At 37.4% G+C, this 19,898-nt stretch overlaps 1 protein-coding gene across 1 annotated transcript; it reads left to right on the top strand.

Annotated features, from left to right (window-relative positions):
* Nucleotides 1-3,521: 3,521 nt before the first annotated feature.
* LOC140936794 (uncharacterized) lies at nt 3,522-18,662 on the top strand. The gene is made up of 8 exons (XM_073386281.1): nt 3,522-3,579; nt 3,765-4,067; nt 4,870-5,087; nt 5,394-5,561; nt 14,404-14,569; nt 16,074-16,379; nt 17,319-17,692; nt 18,528-18,662. The coding sequence occupies exons 1-8, from the start codon at nt 3,522-3,524 to the stop codon at nt 18,531-18,533; spliced, it is 1,599 nt and encodes a 532-aa protein (XP_073242382.1). The 3' UTR covers nt 18,534-18,662.
* The last annotated feature ends 1,236 nt before the right edge of the window (nt 18,663-19,898 follow it).

Raw genomic sequence — 19,898 nt, forward strand, 5'->3', positions numbered from 1 at the left:
CCGTTTCCATGCGATTAAACAAAAACAATTCGGTTTTTTTGTTTACTACTTAAGCAGGACAATAGCAAAGTTAATCGGTGGAAAGTTTTTGACAAATGTTCTTAAATTTAAGATAACCTCTCACGAAAGGAGTAAATCAGAATGCTTTTCGCCACATTACTATTAATATTGAATTGAAAGGTTAATGTTTTTTATTTGCTTCAAACAACAGCATGGAACATATGTCAGTTGAATTTTAAATTGGCAGTTATGAAGGCGAAACGGCTCACAGCAGGTTTGGCTAACTCATTACAACAGCTGCTGCGATTTTTTTCGGTTCCACAATTGTGAGTTTTTGCGATGAACAATCAAGAACAATTCGCGCGTTTGTTTGGAAACACATGCTGTTCTCAGTGAAGGTGGCTGGCCGTACAAATTCAAAGGGGCGCCATTTGCTATCTTTTTTCGCATCACTTGAATTCTAAAAATAACTTCGTTTTGTTATATTAGACTTAATATTAAGACATTGAAACTTTTTCCTGTCGTCTGTCGCAACGAATGGCAAGGATCATGCCATGGACAGGGAATGAAACTTGGCCAACGCTTTCAAGTTTTTTTTGCCTACAAAAATCACAAAAAAGTGGTTAGTGCTTCCTGATAAAATTTCGGTTTGATATCTTCGTCATCTGACTCTACAGGAGTATTTTGCGTATGGGTAAAGGCATGAAGTAATGATTTCAGCACAGAATTGACCTGAACACCCGGGGGGGGGACTTCGCATAAGAAAGGGATGGGGATGCTCGTCATCTCGCTTAGGGGTGTAAATTTTGGTCTCACTTAGGGTGTTCTGGGCAAAACGCCATCATATTTAGCCGTGAAGGTCTCGTTTAGGGTCGCACGCAAAAAAAATATAAGTATATTGTCTGTGTTTTAACATGGTTTCTTTTAGGGATCAAAAAGAGCTTGGTCCACGCCCTGATCGGTTTCATTAAGACTTTAATTTAAAATTTCCGACGAGCATCCCCACCCCTTTCATATGCGGAGTCGCCCCCGGGCCTAAACAGCTGAATTTTGACATCTTTAATTGGCCAAGCAATAAATCACATAGACACGCTTTTGCAAAGAAGAGAAAATAATTGTGATTGACATCAAATTATACCTACTTTATACAACAGGATACAATGAAGCTACTAATGACTTAACTGTCTACACTTCAACTCTTGAAAACGAGGAAACAGCTAGATTGGGGTTTTTATTTCCCCTAGTTAATTGCTTCCTTTAATTTTACAGTTGAGAAAGGACAATATTATGCGATCCTTCAATTCAATGCCTTTTGTTCCGCGTTGTTTAGCTTGACGGTTTTTAGTTTTGACCTTAAGTTTGAAAAAGATCATTAAGAGGACTGTGTCATGTCTGTTTTAATACCCGTTATGCGTCCTATCCGCTAGTTTACATGTCCATGGATGACAAAATTACAACTTCGTGTCAAACAAATAAGTCTCCCAAGCATTAATTGTATCAAATGTTACGAGCAACAAAAATAGACTCAGTCTAAAAAAGAGTTTAAGGCAAACAAGTTTTAAAAAGCACAATTACAGTCCGTTTCAATCTTCTTCAAGTTTGTCCATCCCTGTAACCATTTTCATTTTCCGTGTTTTTTATTTCTTCTTTTGATATTTTGTGAGGTTTATTATTTTTGTTTCACACAGTTTGGTGGCAGTCCAGTCCCAATGAGTTTTAAAAAATTTCGTGACGACGCAGCTCCTTTAATACATATCCTTTGCGGACATTGCCCGTTGGAGAGACAATTAATCCAGTATGTCATTTCCTGTGCTTCAAATGGGCCAAGACCGTTTCATAACGTCGCTTTTGAGAACAAAATAAACGAGAATATCACTACAAGATACCAAAGAAACAAAAGGCTTGTTTTGATACAGCCGTCATGCAATTAAACATCCGGGCTTTTGTTGTAGATGGTTTGACTCAGCTTCCTGAACTACTTCCTACGTTTTGTAAAATATCACAGAGAAATCATTTGCAAAAATTGTGGTTGTGTGGTTTGGCTTTGATAACTTTCTGCATAATTCAAAGAAGGAAGAGGGTTATGCCTCACTGGATTTAGAGAAAGACGAATCCATGTCATAATCTACGTAATAGGTTTCAAGTCAGCATTCTTGATAATTTTCGAAGTCATTATAGTTTTCAAAGGCAGGTGGACGTACAGTGACAGAGCAAAATTTTCTTCCGGGTATTTAATACCAGTGCTTAATATATTTTACCATTACTGGAGTAAATTAAAGAAAATCGTTCGTTATACTGAGAACTTCGTTATATCGAGGTTCCACTGTATCAAATTTTTTGCTGACCAGGTTGCCAGGGTCCATCTTTCGGTTATTTCAATTCATTATTATGCCCTTTTAAAAGAGATTTCATATTCGAACAGGGGAGCCATCAAACCAATACTTAGACCCATTGCTCGACAGATCCTGCTAAAATGAAAAGGGATTATTTTCCTCGCACTACAGATTAGCTGAGATTAGTTAACAGAGTTAAACTGCGACTAAACAAATAGTCATTAACAGGAGTTACGTAATAGGACATGACTCTTAGAGTCATAAACTTACCTCCTACCGGCAAGTCACAGATACTCTCACAAAGACAATAACGTCTATATCAAGTGGGCAGGATTGTCTCGTCAACTTTATTTCAGTGTTTCAATAAAATCAACACAATCGAATCAAACGTACCATATCAAACATTTCAAGCACTGATGAAAGACTTTTGAATTGAGAAACTCGCCCTTGTTTTCTCGCAACATCTAGGAGTAAGCCGTCAAAATACTCTAGTTGATTTATCTCTTTCTGACGTACGTTGCTGATCAGAATTAATGTAAAATCTCTAATTGCCCATGTGATGCTTATTTAATGAAGACCGGTTATCAGTGCAACTTTCATACGCACTGAAAATAAAAGGTTAAAATAATATGTAATTTCCTGGGAGTTGGCTCGCCCTTATAATGGCAAGTAATGATGAACACATCACCTGCCGGAATCCAACGAGGATATGGAGAGTGGGAGTCCGGATATATGCGTTTGAACAAATGAAGTCATTAGAGAGCTCTATATAGTATATAAAGAATTTGTTGCTCGCAGTTATAGAGAAGAATTTACTTGGAGATTGTGCATGTAGTAGTCTATTCTTAAGACCGATTGAATTTCTTTTCAATCCACGTAAAACAAAGGTCAGTAACTATATTTTACTAGTAAAGAAATGTATCTATGTGTTTGGGTTATGACTGGCTGAGGGAAGTAACTAAAGTTTTATGTTATCAGTTCCAGCTTCTAAACTTTGATCACATAAAAAGGGTGTAATTCATTTTACCCGCAAAACACAAAGGACCTCTTATTGAAGAGCTTGTCGTCCAAGTTGAAGTCTTATGTCTTAATTTATTTCTTTTTTATTTCATTTTTTTACGTTCCTTTGTTCTTGTTTCTTTTGTTTCAGATTGACGAAGAAACGACGGAAACAATCGCTGTCTAAAAATGTACTTCTCGACTCTTGCGCTTTGTATACTCGCTTCTGTTGTCATTCAGGATACTGGTAGGTAACTTATGCTGTAGAGTAAGTTAGAGCAATATGATTATCAACGTAAAACAATATGATTATCAACGTGAAACGTGAAGCGGGGGAATTTTCGTGAACGGTTTGTTTTGAAACCATAATGTGTTTTGATGCTAAGCGCTGTTCAAGATCTGTTTCATAGTCTCTTTTACTTTTCGTTACAGAGGCCATGAAATATGTATCGATTGGATGCTTCAGAGATAAGATGGTAAGACCCAGGCCCCTTCCTGAACTGCTGAAAAACTTTCGAACACAAATTGACTGGTACAATTTGAACAAGACAATCAACGCATGCGCCAAACAAGCGAAAGAAAATGGTTACCTCTACTTTGGAGTTCAGTTTTACGGAGAATGCTGGAGTGGACCACTGGCTCACATGACTTATGACAAAGACGGACCAAGCACAGAATGCATCGCCGGTGTTGGCAAAGGTTTCGCAAACTCAGTGTATATGCTTACTGGCAAAGGTTAGTATTTGAATATCCCCGGCTCAGATGTAGAATTAGTGACAGAAAAATTTGCCCCGTTTTCTCGACTACTCAGTTCATTAGTGAAATTCAAATTCGGACCTGACCGAATTGTTCAACCTACGTGTACGATCAGTCCTAAAAAACTGTATTCATAAAAAATAACCAACTTTCAAGTGAATATTATTGAGCACGAAAGTACTAAATAATTAAAGACATCGCGTATACAGTTAGAGACAAGACCACCATTTCTACCAGAACATCTGAGCGTCTCGTCGCCTCGCTTCGTTGTGAGTTTACTTTGGACCCTGATTTTTGTTCGGCCTTGGGAACAGAACCCACGATTCCCCTCTTTTTAGTGCAGCACTCTACCGACTGAGCTAGGCCTGTTAGAATTAAAACAATCTTTTCAAATGCCAAAAGTGGTGAAGGTTCTCTCAGTTTAGTTGCCCTGTTAAAAGCGGCTAGTGATCATGAAATGGTCGGATAGATTGAGAGTTCAACAAAAGGTTGCCTTCAGCGCCTTTTTCCAAGAACAGTATTTTAACCAAATGTTTGAGAAGTTCTAAACAGTTCAAATAAAAGATAAAACGATTGTGCAATGAATGAGATAGGAGACAAAAGTTAAATTAAGGCCCAGAGAACGGCGGTGTATTTTTAACTTACGTACATTATGTAATAATTTGAAAAACCCTTCTTTTTTTCATAGTGGTCAGTGAAACTAACATGATTGATAAGTTAAATTTGTGCGCCAATACTTGGAGTGAGATAAAAGAATTCCACACTGCTTTTTTCTTGTCAGAAAATGAATGTTCCGATTATGCTACCCTGAGTTCCACTGACAGATCCAAGGCGCACGTTACTGTTGGTCGCCCAAAGTGCGATCACTGGACATACGGTTTTCCACTTCGCTGGTACAGATTCACTGGCGGAGCAGGCCAGGCGATTGCGAATAAATGCGTAAATTCAAGGCGGTGTCAAACGTATATGAGTGGATGGATGGACGGTCAGCATCCAAAGGTTAGTTATAATCCATATTATTTCATTCATTCAAAATATTCAGTTCACCCTTTCTGATTGGCCCTATTGCCCCGGCTAACAGAGGGTTCATAACCAACTGGCGCTTACCATATTTGGAAGGTGGGAGTAGTTATAAAAATACTCCTCGATCTGCATAATTCTTCACATCCTACTCAGCCTCATTCAATAACTGCTAATTATGATTTAGCAAAGCTGCATGTGTAAGGCTGCATGGTGTTGGGGGCACAAGTTAGAGTACTCAACCAAAAAGTAAAGATAATCCTTTTTAAAATTGTATGTTTTTAGGTTGTTGATGGAATCGAAAGCAGGCGTGTATGCTTCAGCTGGGGGAACAAATGTTGTTATCGTTCGTCAAATATAAGTGTCAGGAACTGTGGAAAATTTTACGTCTATAAACTTCCTTCTACTGTAGGCTGTCATCAGCGATACTGTGGCAATGGAATACAAAACAAATAAATTCGAAAAATTGTCAACAGCAAATTTCTGTCAGTTCTAGCTATAATTTAAACTAAGACTTTCTGTTTTGAATTAATAACGCAGGAAAATAAGGCCAGATACATACAGGCGGTTTAACCATACTTAAGCAGCACTCGGGGGCACATTTTGAAGCTGAACCCATGTCAACAGTAGTTCAGTAAAACTCACTAGTGCTATCGTTTTTCTAATAAGTCTAATATTAATATATAATTAGAGACAAGATTATTATCGTTATTTATTCATTTATTTAAATATTTCTAGCTTATTTATTTATTTATTTATACATGTATTATTCAGTGTAATAGAAAAAATAAAAATGTAAAAACTGCCCTTGCGATATGTTTTAATTTAGACATATAGAATTTATTCTGTATATTTTTTGTATATCTGTAGTCAAAAGAAATAAATGAATTAAATAAAAATCAATTTGATTTGACTGCTTTTAAAAGGAACTTGAAATCAGCGTTTCAGTAGTAGGGCCGGTGTGGATATCGATCGTGCAAAATTCCAGTTGGATGTGCGAAGTTTCGAGGTATTGCTCCGTATTGTCGCGGTTATGGTTCGATCTAAAGCCAGGTAGAATAAAATTGGTGTCGATCCTCGATCTGATAAGGGGAAAGGCGATTAGAGAAATTTCGGCATGGTTTTCTTTGTATTCAAACACCTTAAGCCGAAGAATAGTTTACTCTCAACAACACTGGAAATTAATGGGGATGCGAACCATCAATAATCTTTTCAAATAACCACTCCGCTGGGAAACAATCATCTGAGGTGAATCTGGGCCAGCTACAGGTGATTCATTCATTAACTGTCGGTTAAGCAAATAAGGAAATGAAAACCATATTCATTTGGCTTTTTTACTATTAATATCAGTTGTACCAAGTCGAGGATAATGTATCGGACTTACGTTGTCTGGCCACACTATAATTTTACCCATAAAACTAAAATATTTAAAAAAAAAGAAGACTCTAGGTGTTTGCACATTAACCAGTGTGTGTGTTTTGAAAGGTACGTCCGTCATTCAATATCCCGGAAAGTCATCGGACTGAAGTGCGGCAAAAGGGAAAAGTACACTTCCATTGTTTTTCTAAACACAGAAGACAATCAAGCGGGGCTTGACGTCAACTGAAACATTTCTCCTGTTCAGTTAATTAATTCACGATTGGATGATGTGGCATGTTCATTTTTAAAAGTTGTCCATTTCGTTACAAGTCAAAAGTACAGCCAATTAAGGGAAATTCTACAAAGTCTTTTTATCGCATGACGTCCAACAGTCAGGTGATATTCGCTGGTTTCCTGCCCACAAAGAGGCCGGTCCATTTGCGTGCAAAGAGTGTTTTACGAATTGCCGATTGATTGATAGCTATCGCGTCCGTTACAAGTTCATGCTAGCCTTTTAAATCTTGTTGGCACTTATCAATTCATTATATGAAGGAGTGAATTTCTGGTTTGTGTTTATAAAGTTCTTAAATCATGAATGATATTTTCTAAAGAGGCTATAAGATCAGAGTAACGTTGTGCTTTTAACAAAAAGAAACAATAACTGAACTTAGTTAACTTAGTTTGCTATTCAATTGTTACATTTTTCTCTCAGTTTTGTCAGTTATCATTTTTAAATGTGCTAACCGCCTTCTTTTGTATTAAAACCGGAGAATCAGTTATCTGTCCCTGATGCTTAATAAATTTTACTGGTTTGGTTGCGAATAAACCCAAAACTTTAAGGAAGCACAGCAGATTTTTATAAATAAAATTCAATGGTAGTGCCAGTCTGCCTCGAGATGTCTTTTGCTTCTCTCCTTGAAATATAAATACCTTTTACCGAATGGATTCTTGCTCCATGGCTAAGTAAAAAAACTTATAAAGACTCACAAGACTTCTTTACTGATTAAAGTAACTTACATAGTTGTCGTGTTACACGCTTTAATTTCAAGATAATGCCACATAGAAATTTTAAACCCTGCGCTATAAGTCACGCGGTAGCTTTTTCTAGTTTCCTCCAGTTGTTTCATTTCAATGTTCTTTCAGTAGGTATTCTCTTGGCAGATCGAGCCCTTATTCCAAGAAGAATACAAGAAAACTAAGTTTAACAATAAAAACTAGGAGGAATTTATGATTCAAGTTGAGATGATCAAGGTTTCTTTAATACAGAAACGTTTAAATAGCGAATTAACTAGACCGGATGGAAGTAATCGGAAAAGACAATCATCCTTTTCAAACAAAAACTAATGATACCTTTTCGGTTACTCACTGTTAAACGTTTCGGTCAAATTATGAGGGGCGGATATGTGTGTTAACTGCTTTTTTCACATCTTTCTTCCTAGCTTTATATAAGGTCATTCTCTTTACTCAATGTTCATGCCCACCATAAAACTGCATCCACTCCCGGGTATAAGTGAATCAGGGACAGAGCTTTATATATTAAGTAAGCCAAGATTAGCGGTAAGTAAGTGATTGAAGTTTTCTGTCTATTAAATTGAGTCTCTTTTTTCCTACGGGAAACTGAATGTTTTAATTCAATACTCTTTTGCTCAGATTTTTTAAACACCTTACATAATGCAATATGTTGAACAAAAAGTTTTGAAGAAACTTGGAAATTTAGTCTCAGTACCCAAAGCTGTTACAGCATTGTACGTAGGCCATCCTTATGCAAATTACACCGGCAAAGCTTATTTTCTACAACACCGCAAGGACTATCTTGTAATTGTGGGTTTTAATTTTTCCATTTAAATTTGGATAACTATACAAAAGGAATGCGTATATTGCAAAATGCTTGGGAAAAAAAGGTAGGAAAATAATTCTAATTAAAAACGGGAAAGAAAAAATGTTTCCTGATCCCAGTAAATTTTCAAAAAAGTATTAGTTCATCCGGTCTGTTAATTGGAGCACTTTAATTAGGTGTTTCCTTTTGCATATTAGCAGATGGTTACTCAAGAAGCGGTCTGCCTCGCTTTGGTCACCCTGGCCGTCATCTGTCCATGGACTTGTGCACAGTGTAAGATAATTTAGAAATTCTACGAAATTCAGACTATGAATTATAAAAGTTTAATACTAGGCTAGGTTAATCCGAGAAACGTTTTGTTTAGCAACACGACCTAACACATGCAACCAAGAGCCTAAGGCTCGATCACCAGCCGCTGTTTGGGAAATGAGCCGGCGGTCCTGCGAGTCCCTCGGGGCGGGCCGAAGAGAGAGGCATAAATCGAGCCTACCAAGAGCGAATCAAAATTTTTTTTTCAACTATATATATATTTATATTGTGTTTTCCTTGCAGCTACACCTCACTATGCCGGGTTCGGTTGCTTTAAAGACAGATCTACACCCATGCGATCACTGAGACTCCTTGCAAGTTATCGAAACCCCGCTGATAATTCAGTTGATTAGAATGACTTGAAGACTTCTGTGGTAGACAAATGCGCACGAGAGGCAAGAAATGTTTCTTTTAATAGCATTCACACGGATACCTAGTAAAGTCAATTCATTTCTTAAAAGATTTCGTTAATTCTCTTCTTAACGTTACAAAATCGAGGGTTAGGGACTAATGTGAGTGAGGGTACCGGGAAATTAACAAGCGCGCAGAACGGTGAAAGAATTGTTTAAAATATCCTAGCCCTTCCTTGGAAAATTAAATTAATTTTGCGACATATAAGAAAACAATATTTAGAAATTATGTCAATTTTCAACATCCGACTTATTAACTGTACATTACATATTAAGCACTATGGGATCACATCCTCTGAGACCTCCTTGCCAGACTTGTCAGATAGGAAAATTAGACAACGTTCGTTAGCTACACGAAAATATGCAACACGAATTAATTTAAAAAGAGCTATTAATTTCCCATATTAGGTCAAGAAAACAAACAAACAAAAACTCCTCCACCCCCCCCCCAAAAAAAAACAATATAAACAAACAAAGGCAAAATAACTCTAGCTAATCTGTGAAAGGTTTGAACCCAGGAGTCATTTCAAAAGTAGGTTGAGTTTGATCGTCCGGGTCTAGCTAATCCGTTGTATTTTACCTAAACAGCTAAGTCATTAATTTTCCCTCTTGTATACAAGACATTGTCTTTTCTTTCTAATCATCAAGGCCGCGGAAGGCTAAATTGGACTTCTTTGGAATACAATATTATGGTGAATGCTGGGGTGGCTCTGATCAATATGACATTTATGGTATATCGCACAACTGTGTATCGATTGGTGGAGCTCAAGTTGGAAAAGAATGGACAAACTATGTTTACATGATAACTGGAGAGGGTAGGTTGCAGAGTTGCCATAAATGACAGAGTTATACTTGTTATTAGTTAATGGTTAATTTCTATTCGTTTTTCCTAACTGGTTAACATGTGGATTCAATGAAACTGTTCTACGTCTTACGCATTCATTTGCTTAAGAAGGGACTAAAAGTCATACGAAACAATTAAATTGACACTTGGTGGAATTGTGTAATCGATTATATTATTCTCTTTTTTCTTTTCAAGCAGAGTGTACGAACTACAAAACATTGACGAGTTTCACAAGGTCTCCTACCTATGATGTACTTCAAAATCGCTGTGATTCCATTCATTATATATGGATGGTTGCAGGATGGTACAGGTTGGTAGGAAAATCGTTGCAAATTCATCCTGAGGCTTTCTTTCTCTTGTTTGATTTTGGTGTACTCGAGAATACTCTGTCTGCATCAAATCGGGTAAGATCTTTACTGAGCATGCGCTGCATGTTGCTAGGATACAGTTTCAAAACCAGGCTGCAATAGCCTCGTACCCTTGGTTTAGCGAGCTCAGCGTTTCTCGTGCTCGTGAAACGAGATTGACTGGAGGAAACAAGATTGGCTTGTCCAGAAGTTGGGGCTGCGGCAACTTCAAAGGGTTGATGGGATTCAAGCACAGCCTTAATTTTCTCCACCTCGATTAAAAAGTAGAATAAAGGAGGAGTATGCCAATGAGGGAACATCTGTAAACAAATATTCGCCATATTGAAGGGTACATCGAATTTTAAACGTATTTTTGCCTTAGTGACATCGTTATATTTGAACTGATTTGTAATTCATTACAGTGACGTTGATCTGGCATAGAAAGGACCCGAGGTAGCGCGACGTGGCCGAGTGGTTAGAGACCTGAACTTGTAATCGGGAGTCCCCGAGTTCAAGTCCCACCCTGACCACTAGCCTTGATTTTCGGTAGTTCCGAGTTCAAATCCGCGGTCAGGCTTAAAAAATAAAATAGCCAAAATTCTACTCTTACCAGATGGAATTCTCAAACCATGTTAAGTTCTATTTGAATAATTTGTTAAATTATTCCTGAAAAGCCCCATAAGGGGCGAGGATAATAAAGTATTTATTTATTCATATTTTTATCCGGCTGAGTTTTAATTGGTCTAATCTTGGCAAATTTCTTTGGAGTTGAATTCTAAAGGATTGCATCAAAGTTCAAGAAAGAAAAAGAAAATTGTTGTTTTGTGTTCCTGTCCTAGACAAAACGAGAAATTAGGCATTTTCACGTTGTAGTCGCGCAGTGACGGCTACGTAATGTACAAAAAGGATGATGCACGTGCAAAGTTGTTGTTTTGCTTGTCTAAACCTATTAGTTTTTTGCCGTTCTCGTTGCAGTCGCCGTCGTCGTCACTTAAGGTCCCTAAATTATTTAGCTGAATCCGCAAGCGGGAAGATGAAGCGAATCCTACATTATGATTGGCTACCTGAGCGGGTAAGATGGGCTCATTCTGCGCACTCGGGATTTGCCGCGTTGGTCCCGCGATTAAAAGTTCGCTTTTTGGCCACATATTAAATATTTTATTGACCAGGATTGCTCAGTCGAGATGGCTTGGCCCGCATTCATTCATCTCGACCTAAGGCTTGGTAAATAACTTACAGTTGTTAAGACACTCCTTGAAGATTTGACGGTGCTGCCGAAAAAATGATGGCTTATAGATGTGTACCTTACGGCCACTGTGGAACACGACAACCTGGGTGGTTTAATGGAAGCTTACCAACAGTGGAGCAAGGCAAAGTATCAAGCACAGTGTGTTTCAATGACGGAACTTCATGCTGCAAAACAAATGTCAAAATTTTGGTTCGCAACTGCGGTGGTTTTTATGTTTACGATTTTCCACGGTCTACAAAAGAATGCAACAAGGGGTACTGTGGGGACGGTGAGTATTGCAAAACACGAGAAACTGTTTTTGAAAAGTGCAAAAACTACGCAGTAGTCACTTAAACTCTACAAGATTTGTTCTCCGATATCACTTTGCCTTTTTTTAAAATTCTTAACCAGCCATTGCCGCATAACCACGGCCAGAGGTGGTTAATCTGTTAATTTGTAAGGCACATTTAGGCAAACTTTGGTACAGGTAAAACAAAACTGAACTCAGGGCTGGTACTACGGCAAAGGGCTGATTTATTCTAGGCCAATATTTCGGCTAACAAAATTAGCCTTCCTCAGGGCCAGAGCTATACCGAGAGAAATATCTTTTAACGGCTCCCAAAATTTGAATTTAAAATTCACTTAAGTGGTTAATAATTAGCTACAATTATAAAATAGAATAATACACAGGTAAATGATTATCCAAAAAAAATAGAAATTGAAATAGAAACAGTTCAATGTCCATTCCTTCGATCGGTTCAGACCGTCTGGTGACAGGGTTTTGCCTCTGTCTATGACGTGAAATTTTTTCACATAGTCATTATATACTGAAAGAAAACTGTCGGCTTTAGCATTGACGAGCCTATACACCTTTCTTAATTTATTTATGTATTTAGCGTTTGTTGAATGTTAAAATATTTTTACTTTTTTAGGCTCGTAGACCACTGCGCAATGGACCAGCTTCCTAATTTAAAAGAATACGAAGACGATACCCGTGACACAATTGAAGGAATATTTTGTAATCTATTTAAGAGAAATAAGGAACAAATGACTAGTAGTATCGGAATTGTGGTTATTGTATTTAATTTAAAGCCACACTTGAAAGTTTAAAGGTAATGTTACCCGTGACGATTCGCAACCGCTATTCTTAGCTCAACACAGCGTTGCAACATTGTTGCAACATTGTTTCGAATAAATCCAACATTGTTCCAACATTGCAACGATGTGTTGCGCTAAAAATCGTCGTCGCGAATCGTCTCGTGTAACATCACCTTAATTTCTCGATAAAATAGAGTATTCGAAGCTTTGGCAAGTAAGTGAATAAATAGGCGCTGAATCAAGTCTCTGTATATGTGCTTCATAACTTTTACATCAGTGTATATATATGTATCAGCGACCTTGCTTAACAGAAAAGCAAACTCAGTTTAGTGAGTTCAGTAAGTCTTAGATGGACGCATTAGTGACTTATTAAATAATTTATTTGACTGTCAAACAAGAGAGCTGGCGTATTTTCGAGTCCAACATAATTTCACTAAAAAGATTGAAACTCAGAATGCCTTTTTCAAAGCTTCCACCAAGTTTGAAACTGCATTTCATCTCCTGGAAACAGAAATGAAGATGAAACCACACAAATGGGCCACCGGTTCTAAAGGAACCCCTTATCTGCAATTAAACATACAAAATTAAAAATTCAGAAAAACAAGGAAATAGTCTCGTTATTCTCATTTTCTGGTCCAATTGATAATTTTCTGGATTCTTGCAAAAGTTTTCTTGCCTGTTATGAAAAGATTTCATGAAACTGAAAGGAGAAAGAGAGAGGCTGGAGAAACACAATGTGTTTAAAACGTTCAGTGATATTCTTTCGTGATCGAAGCCCGTTTTGTACGACACATCACTCATAAGAAAAAAAATGGCACGCTGTGTATGTCTTTGTCCCTTTGCTTTCGTATATTGCAAACCATGAGGGTAATAAACGCGCCCTCTTTCTACCATTCTTTCCAACTATTTTTAATTCTTTTTACCTTTCCAAGAGGTTTAATGAATAGAAAACGGGGCGGCTTATGTTGCGATACCAAAGAAACTGGGATAAAGAGAGAAAAGAGAAGAAAAGGGAAGATGAACAAAATATGACATAAAAAAGTGACTCGTGTGACTAAACAATTGACTGGTTGTTGTCTGACTGAAAACTACTGAGAATTTTTTTTTTTAATCATGTTAGGAAAAAATATGGTTTGCTTAAGAAATTAATTTCATCAGGTCCCGGAATAACTTGAAACTTGAAAAAGAACAATTTGAACTTGGAGATTGTCTAAGAAAATAAATAAGCGTTTCACCCAAATAATCATTAAAGTCCATGAAGTTGTAGCTGATCGTTGATGATTAAAAGAGCAGCACACTTTAAAGTTATGACAAAGAGAACAAAAACTGCGTCCGGTCTTTCAATTACTAGTATTGATATTTTAATAAGGTTTGGTCTTACACCTGTAGAATGCCACGTATGAAATGACCACAAGATACACAATCATGAAGTCTGTTTCAACTTTTGTGACATATTTACTGGATCTTTCAAAAACGAAAGACAAAAAGGAAGGTCACTCATCCTTGTACCTATCAAGAAACAAGTGACAATTGAAAGAACAGTTTCCCGACATGTAGGCAGTTTGGAATAATTACGTGGCGCCGTTGGCGTTACGGCTAGAGTTAATAACAATTTCAGTTGAAATTTCACGTTCAAACAGTTTTATCATATCAATGAAAAACAGTGGGTGATATCGATACCTGCGGTTGGCTGTTTGATGTGCATTTAAACAGTGGCACTTGTCACAGTTCACAGCTAAAGGGAGATCAATTTAGCTTTCGTATGCGGAGGATAGCCATCTCTAAACAATACCAACTAGCGTAAACCTTACGGCAGTATTGTCTTGATTTGTTTGTTGAGTTCGATTAAGGCTTAAATGAATTATTTCAGAAAGGTTTAAAAAGAGAGCGTTCAAGATTGGTAATAGTGGTCTGGTTTTCGGAGCCTTGCAATTCACAATGAGGGTAGTATTTATTACTTTTGTGGCTGTTTGCACTATTTTGGCGATAGGAGGAGGCAAAAAACAAGGCCTATTCGCTGATGCACAAGGTAAGTCAGATAGATACAACACGTCATTGCCAAATGTAAAGAAAGTCAAAAAGAATTATTCTTTTTTATTCATAAAGAACGAAAGGAATGTGAAATTAAGACCGATTTTTTACCTCTTGGTTGTCTAGTTGTAGTCAACCAACAACTAGTAAGGTCAATGAGTTTTACATTTAGTTTATGGCGAGTAACTGAACACCATTAGGATTTTCATTGTTTGCAGTTTTTGTTGTCTTTCTGCTCGAATTAAAACTAAATACAAATCTCTAAGAAAAAACATTCCATGTACGTAATCCTGAAAAATAAATAATTTTTGGAAGACTCATGCTTTTAATGATTTAGAAAAATAATGAAATTGGCAAAAGAAAGATGCCGCATGCACTGTATTTTCTAAGCCGGACTTTGTATAGCTTATTATCAAAAATATTCTTCCTCGTCGCAACCGTTCCCATCCCAATCTTTGGCTCTCCTCTTCTGAATTGCTTGAAATCACATGAACCATGAAAGGACCTGGTAAGTGATCCAATTTTTTTTTTCAAATTTAATTTCTTTTTGGTTTTTGTTTTTCGCAATTATTTTTGACTCTATAAGTGCCTGACAAACATAATTTCTACCCTTCAAGACCCTTCCCCGAAAAACTCATCCACGTACCACTGTTTAATTAGGTTAAACCACTATGAGCTCGAGCGCGTTTTCCAATTGGGCAAAAATTGTCACGTGCCATGTGTCAGCTCCCCAGCGCGAGCAAAACTTGCTCCTACGTGATCTCGCCGCCTGCCTTGAAAACGTGGCAAGTTTGCTACGGCGAGCAAAACTCACACGGGTTCGGACAAATTTTGTGCGGAAAAATCTTTCATGGACCCACCTTTCGTTTACGCGGGACCCGCGTAACCGTTTACGTTTTTGAACGGCAAAGCGTGCAAAAATTTGTATGGACTCGGGTAAAAAGTACTGCCATATATCCGGCTGTAAGAGCCCCGTACAAAGGGGCTGCAAAGATAAAAGGTTAATTTGTCCGCTCAAAAATTTATCCGAAGATCTCACTCGCCCCTGATTACTTGGTCCGTTTACCTTGAGACAACGGGAAATTTGTGTGCCAGTCAAGCCATTAGAGCCGAATAATTTTGTTCAGTCTTGGCCGAAGGATCAATTTAAAACTTATTTCATTTTTGATATGGTGGACGTACCGCCTTCAACAAGATCGGCGAAACAGAACTCACTGATTCCCTTGCCCTTGGGGCCCGTCATTTTAAAAGAGTGTTTTAATTTTAATTTTAGCACAATACTCATCATATATGCATTTGCTCGTCTTTTTCTTGAATATTTATTTAGAAGTATGTACTTACACTTTTATCTAGGCCTCTATTAACTTTTGACATAAGTTACTAGTGAGAATCATGCCCTGTCCCTTTACTACTTCTTATATATATTTAGTTAGATTTAAACTGTTAAATCCAATCTAATGTTTTTTCTTACAGAATTAATTTAATTTTTGAATGTTATACAGCAATAAAATTTGAGCCATTGGGCTGCTTTAGGGACGAAACGACAAATCTTAGACCACTGCCCATTCTTGTTAAGAACTTCCGCTGGCCAGCTCAAATCGACTGGAACAATTTAAACAAGACCATCGAAGCGTGTGCTATTAAAGTCAAGGAGGCTGGTTTTGTATACTTCGGTCTTCAGTTTTATGGTGAATGCTGGAGCGGACCTAAGGCTCATTTAACTTATCACGAAGATGGCAAATCAAACAGATGTGTAGCTGGTGTTGGAATGGCATATGCCAACTTCGTGTATCGGCTGGTGTTTGAGGGTACGTACTACAGACTGTCTAAATACAGTTGGAACCTCTCTTTTGAGACACCACTTCTATTTAAGGGACACCTCCATTTAGACACAAATTCGCGGAAAACTGATCTCATAATCTTTGTATTTGGTACTTGCTGATTGAAGGGACACCTAGATTCAAGGGAAAGGAACACTTTTTTTGGCCCAAAACCCGGTTTTAACCTTTTAGGGGGCAACTTAGTACTCAAAAAGTGACTGACCACAAGAAGGGTTGACAAGTTCACTGTTTACTGGAGTTAAAATGTCTACAGCTTTTAAAACATGAACTACATCTCACTAAAATCGACCTACTAAACTAATAAACTTGTGGGGATTCAACACACAACCGACATCGCAGAGACAATTACATCATGACTTTAATTATGCATTATCTAGCTGCTTGAAACAATGACTGTAGCAAATTCTGAGGCAGTCAAGTAAAAGAAACGTATTTTATTAAACCGCAGCCCAACCTCCATTCAGGATACACTTGCCTTAATATATGGTTCCGAGGGAGTTCCGTGAATAAAGGTTCCTTGATCAGTAATACCTTTTGAATTACAGCGGAGGCTTTGAAACCGATTATATAGCGATATTAATAAATACAATTTCAAGCACGTTTCCTCGTTAAAAATATAGAGTAGTCCTGGATTAGGTTGCTGGGGTCAAAAGGAATACTTTTAAGAAAGGAACCGCGAAACAAAATGTCACTACCATGTCAATACAATTATGGATTTTTGGAAGGAGCAGTTTAAAAATCAATTTTACCTAGTTGTTCTTCGGAATAAGTGAAATCCTGGTGCTTCTCAATAATCATGAACAAGACTTTCAAAAGCCTTTGTATTAAAGACAAAAATATTTCTATTTATTCAATTCAAACACTTTTGTATTTTCACATGAATATGATCTATTAATTTATTTTTAGAATGCAAAACCGAGAATTACAAAGTTCTGGACAGCGCTGATCGCTCTGTTCACCATGACTATGACGGCAGCGCAGGCTGTGATTACAATCTTCAACCCGGTTGGTACAGGTTCCAAGGTAATGCCGGAAGTACCATGGCCAATGAGTGTCCAGATGAAAGAAAGTGTGGTACTATAGTACCAGGGTGGCTTCAAGGATCACTACCATCTGTAAAAGATGGAAAAGTCACCAGGAAAGTCTGCTTTAATCGAAGAAATAATTGTTGTAGTACGCCAGTTGAGGTAGAAGTTCGTAACTGCGGTGGATTTTACGTGTACAAACTTCCAAAAGCACCGTACTGCCAATTGAGATATTGTGGAAGTGGTAAACAAGGGGTAAGCTCTTATTTGAATCCTTGAAAATAGTGCATTTTCTGTAAAGTGCTACCATTAAACTTCTCTTATTATAATTTATAATATTTCATAAAACTGTGCATATCCAGCTGCATAATTATTTTAAATCTAAAAGCTACTCCTCCATTTAATACTTAAATCGTTGAAAGGCGAGCGAAGTTACCTCTGAAAAAAAGAACAAACACACACACACATACACCCACCCACACAAAAAAAAAACAAAATTAAGGTAAAGTTTCTTGAAATTTATCAGATGAACAGTGGAAAACTTTTGGCAGCACTACCTGACCTCAAAGGGTAGAACACTTGGGCCTGTGAAACAGACATAGGGATCGCCTTTCCCCACTCCCACGGATGCTTCACCCATATACCGCATTTTTCATCAAGTCCTCTTTTTTGGACTGGTTTTCGGCTAATTAGCAAAGAAATGGCTAAAAATGAGTTTTTCAACAATAAAGGCATATTTTCCGACTAATCGGATGTAATAATTAAGCACCTTTTGTTTATTTTGGCGCATGGCATGATCTTGGGCCAAATTTTTTTTTGCCAATCTATTTCAATCTTTCTTTCTCGTTCTCATGTTTCTTCCTTTTTTCCCTTTTACAAATCTTTTTTAATACGCAGTTTTTGTCGCCCGCTTTATCACATTCTTTAAACCAGATTTTTGTTAGGTCCAATAGATATTTGCATTTGCAAAGCCGGAGTTGTAACTGGCTAACGTTTAAAAGGGACTTACTTTTGTGATAGTTGTTGTTTAAGTATGCCTTGGTTGTTATAATTCATAAATATATTATTATTTTTTTATTATTTTGTCTAGGAATGAATCACAGCGATTGATGTCAGTTATCTGGAGCAGGGCGCACTACTTAAGAAAAATAGGTTTAGAAAATAATAATAATAAAGGATAACATTAACAGACAACATAAATGTCAATAAATTGTTTATTCGAATCGCTGAGGGGTGTTTTGATTGGTCATTTGCACCAGTGAGAGAGTTACGAATTGAGGAAGTAGGAAACTGATTGGGTATGTTGAGTTTTCAATTATATTTAAAGATTTGTTATGCCATATCTTTATATTTCAATATTGGCGGGTAAAGTCTTTAATCTTCAACGTTTGGCGAGCAAAAGTCGTGAAATTTTAATGTTTGGCATGCAAGAATCTTTAAATTTTAAAATTTAGCATAACAAATATTAAAATCTCAACTGAGAATGATACTTAGTGCCTTAAAGATCTCCAGCTCTGTCAAAACAGCTGAGATACCGACCAGTGGGGAGGGGGGGGGGGGCACTTGGGTAATTTTTTGGGTGGGTATGTGCCTCCCTGGACTCCAAATTGGCACCCCGTTCTAAAAAAAAATTTCCCCTAAAATTGATACCCCGCTCTAGAAATGGGCCAATTTTTTATACCCCGTTCTAGAATTCGCCCTAAAACTGATACCCCGTTCTAGAAAAAGGCCAATTTTTTATACTCCGTGCTAGAAAGTTTGTAAATTGAAATAGCCCTGTTTTTTTAAAAAGACATTTCTTATTTATTCGACTTATACATCAAATAAATGCTTGTTCATAATCAGCAACAATTTTAAGCAGAAGATAAAGCCGTGATCCACAATTTTTTATACCGCGTTCTAGAACATGTCTCTGAAATGAATACCCGGTTCTAAATCAGGAGCGTCAAAATCACGACCCCGTTTGGCGCCACATACCCGTATAGGTTATGGGAGTACCCCCCCCCCCCCCCCCCCCGAGATACCGACCTGCTCCTGTTTCCTTTTCTGTCAGTGGCCGTCATGCATGCAGCAATTTCCTACCAGTACTATATATTTCTCACAAATTTTTCGTAACATGAAACATGTATGCATAATCATTGGCTGTACGGAAATCTTACTGTCAATTATATGTAAATGTGATTCAATTTTCTCGATGCATGTCAGATCTGATATTGGCTAACATCTTGCCTTTTCACGGGTAGCCGGTTATGAAGAATTTACGCCAATCAGAAACGGAGAATATTTTGAATGAATAACTGGAATAATAATTAACATTGTATGTTTATATTCATACTATTGATTAAACAACTGTCTGGGGCTGAACGTTAGGCTAAGAAAGGCATAAAAAAAGCGTTTAGGGGCATTTACTTGGTGCTCCTTAAGAATGGAGACAAATTGTTTCATGGTCTAGGATGTTAGT

The sequence above is a fragment of the Porites lutea genome, chromosome 5 (genome assembly GCF_958299795.1).
Source record: "Porites lutea chromosome 5, jaPorLute2.1, whole genome shotgun sequence".
Classification (NCBI taxonomy): Eukaryota; Metazoa; Cnidaria; class Anthozoa; order Scleractinia; family Poritidae; genus Porites; species Porites lutea.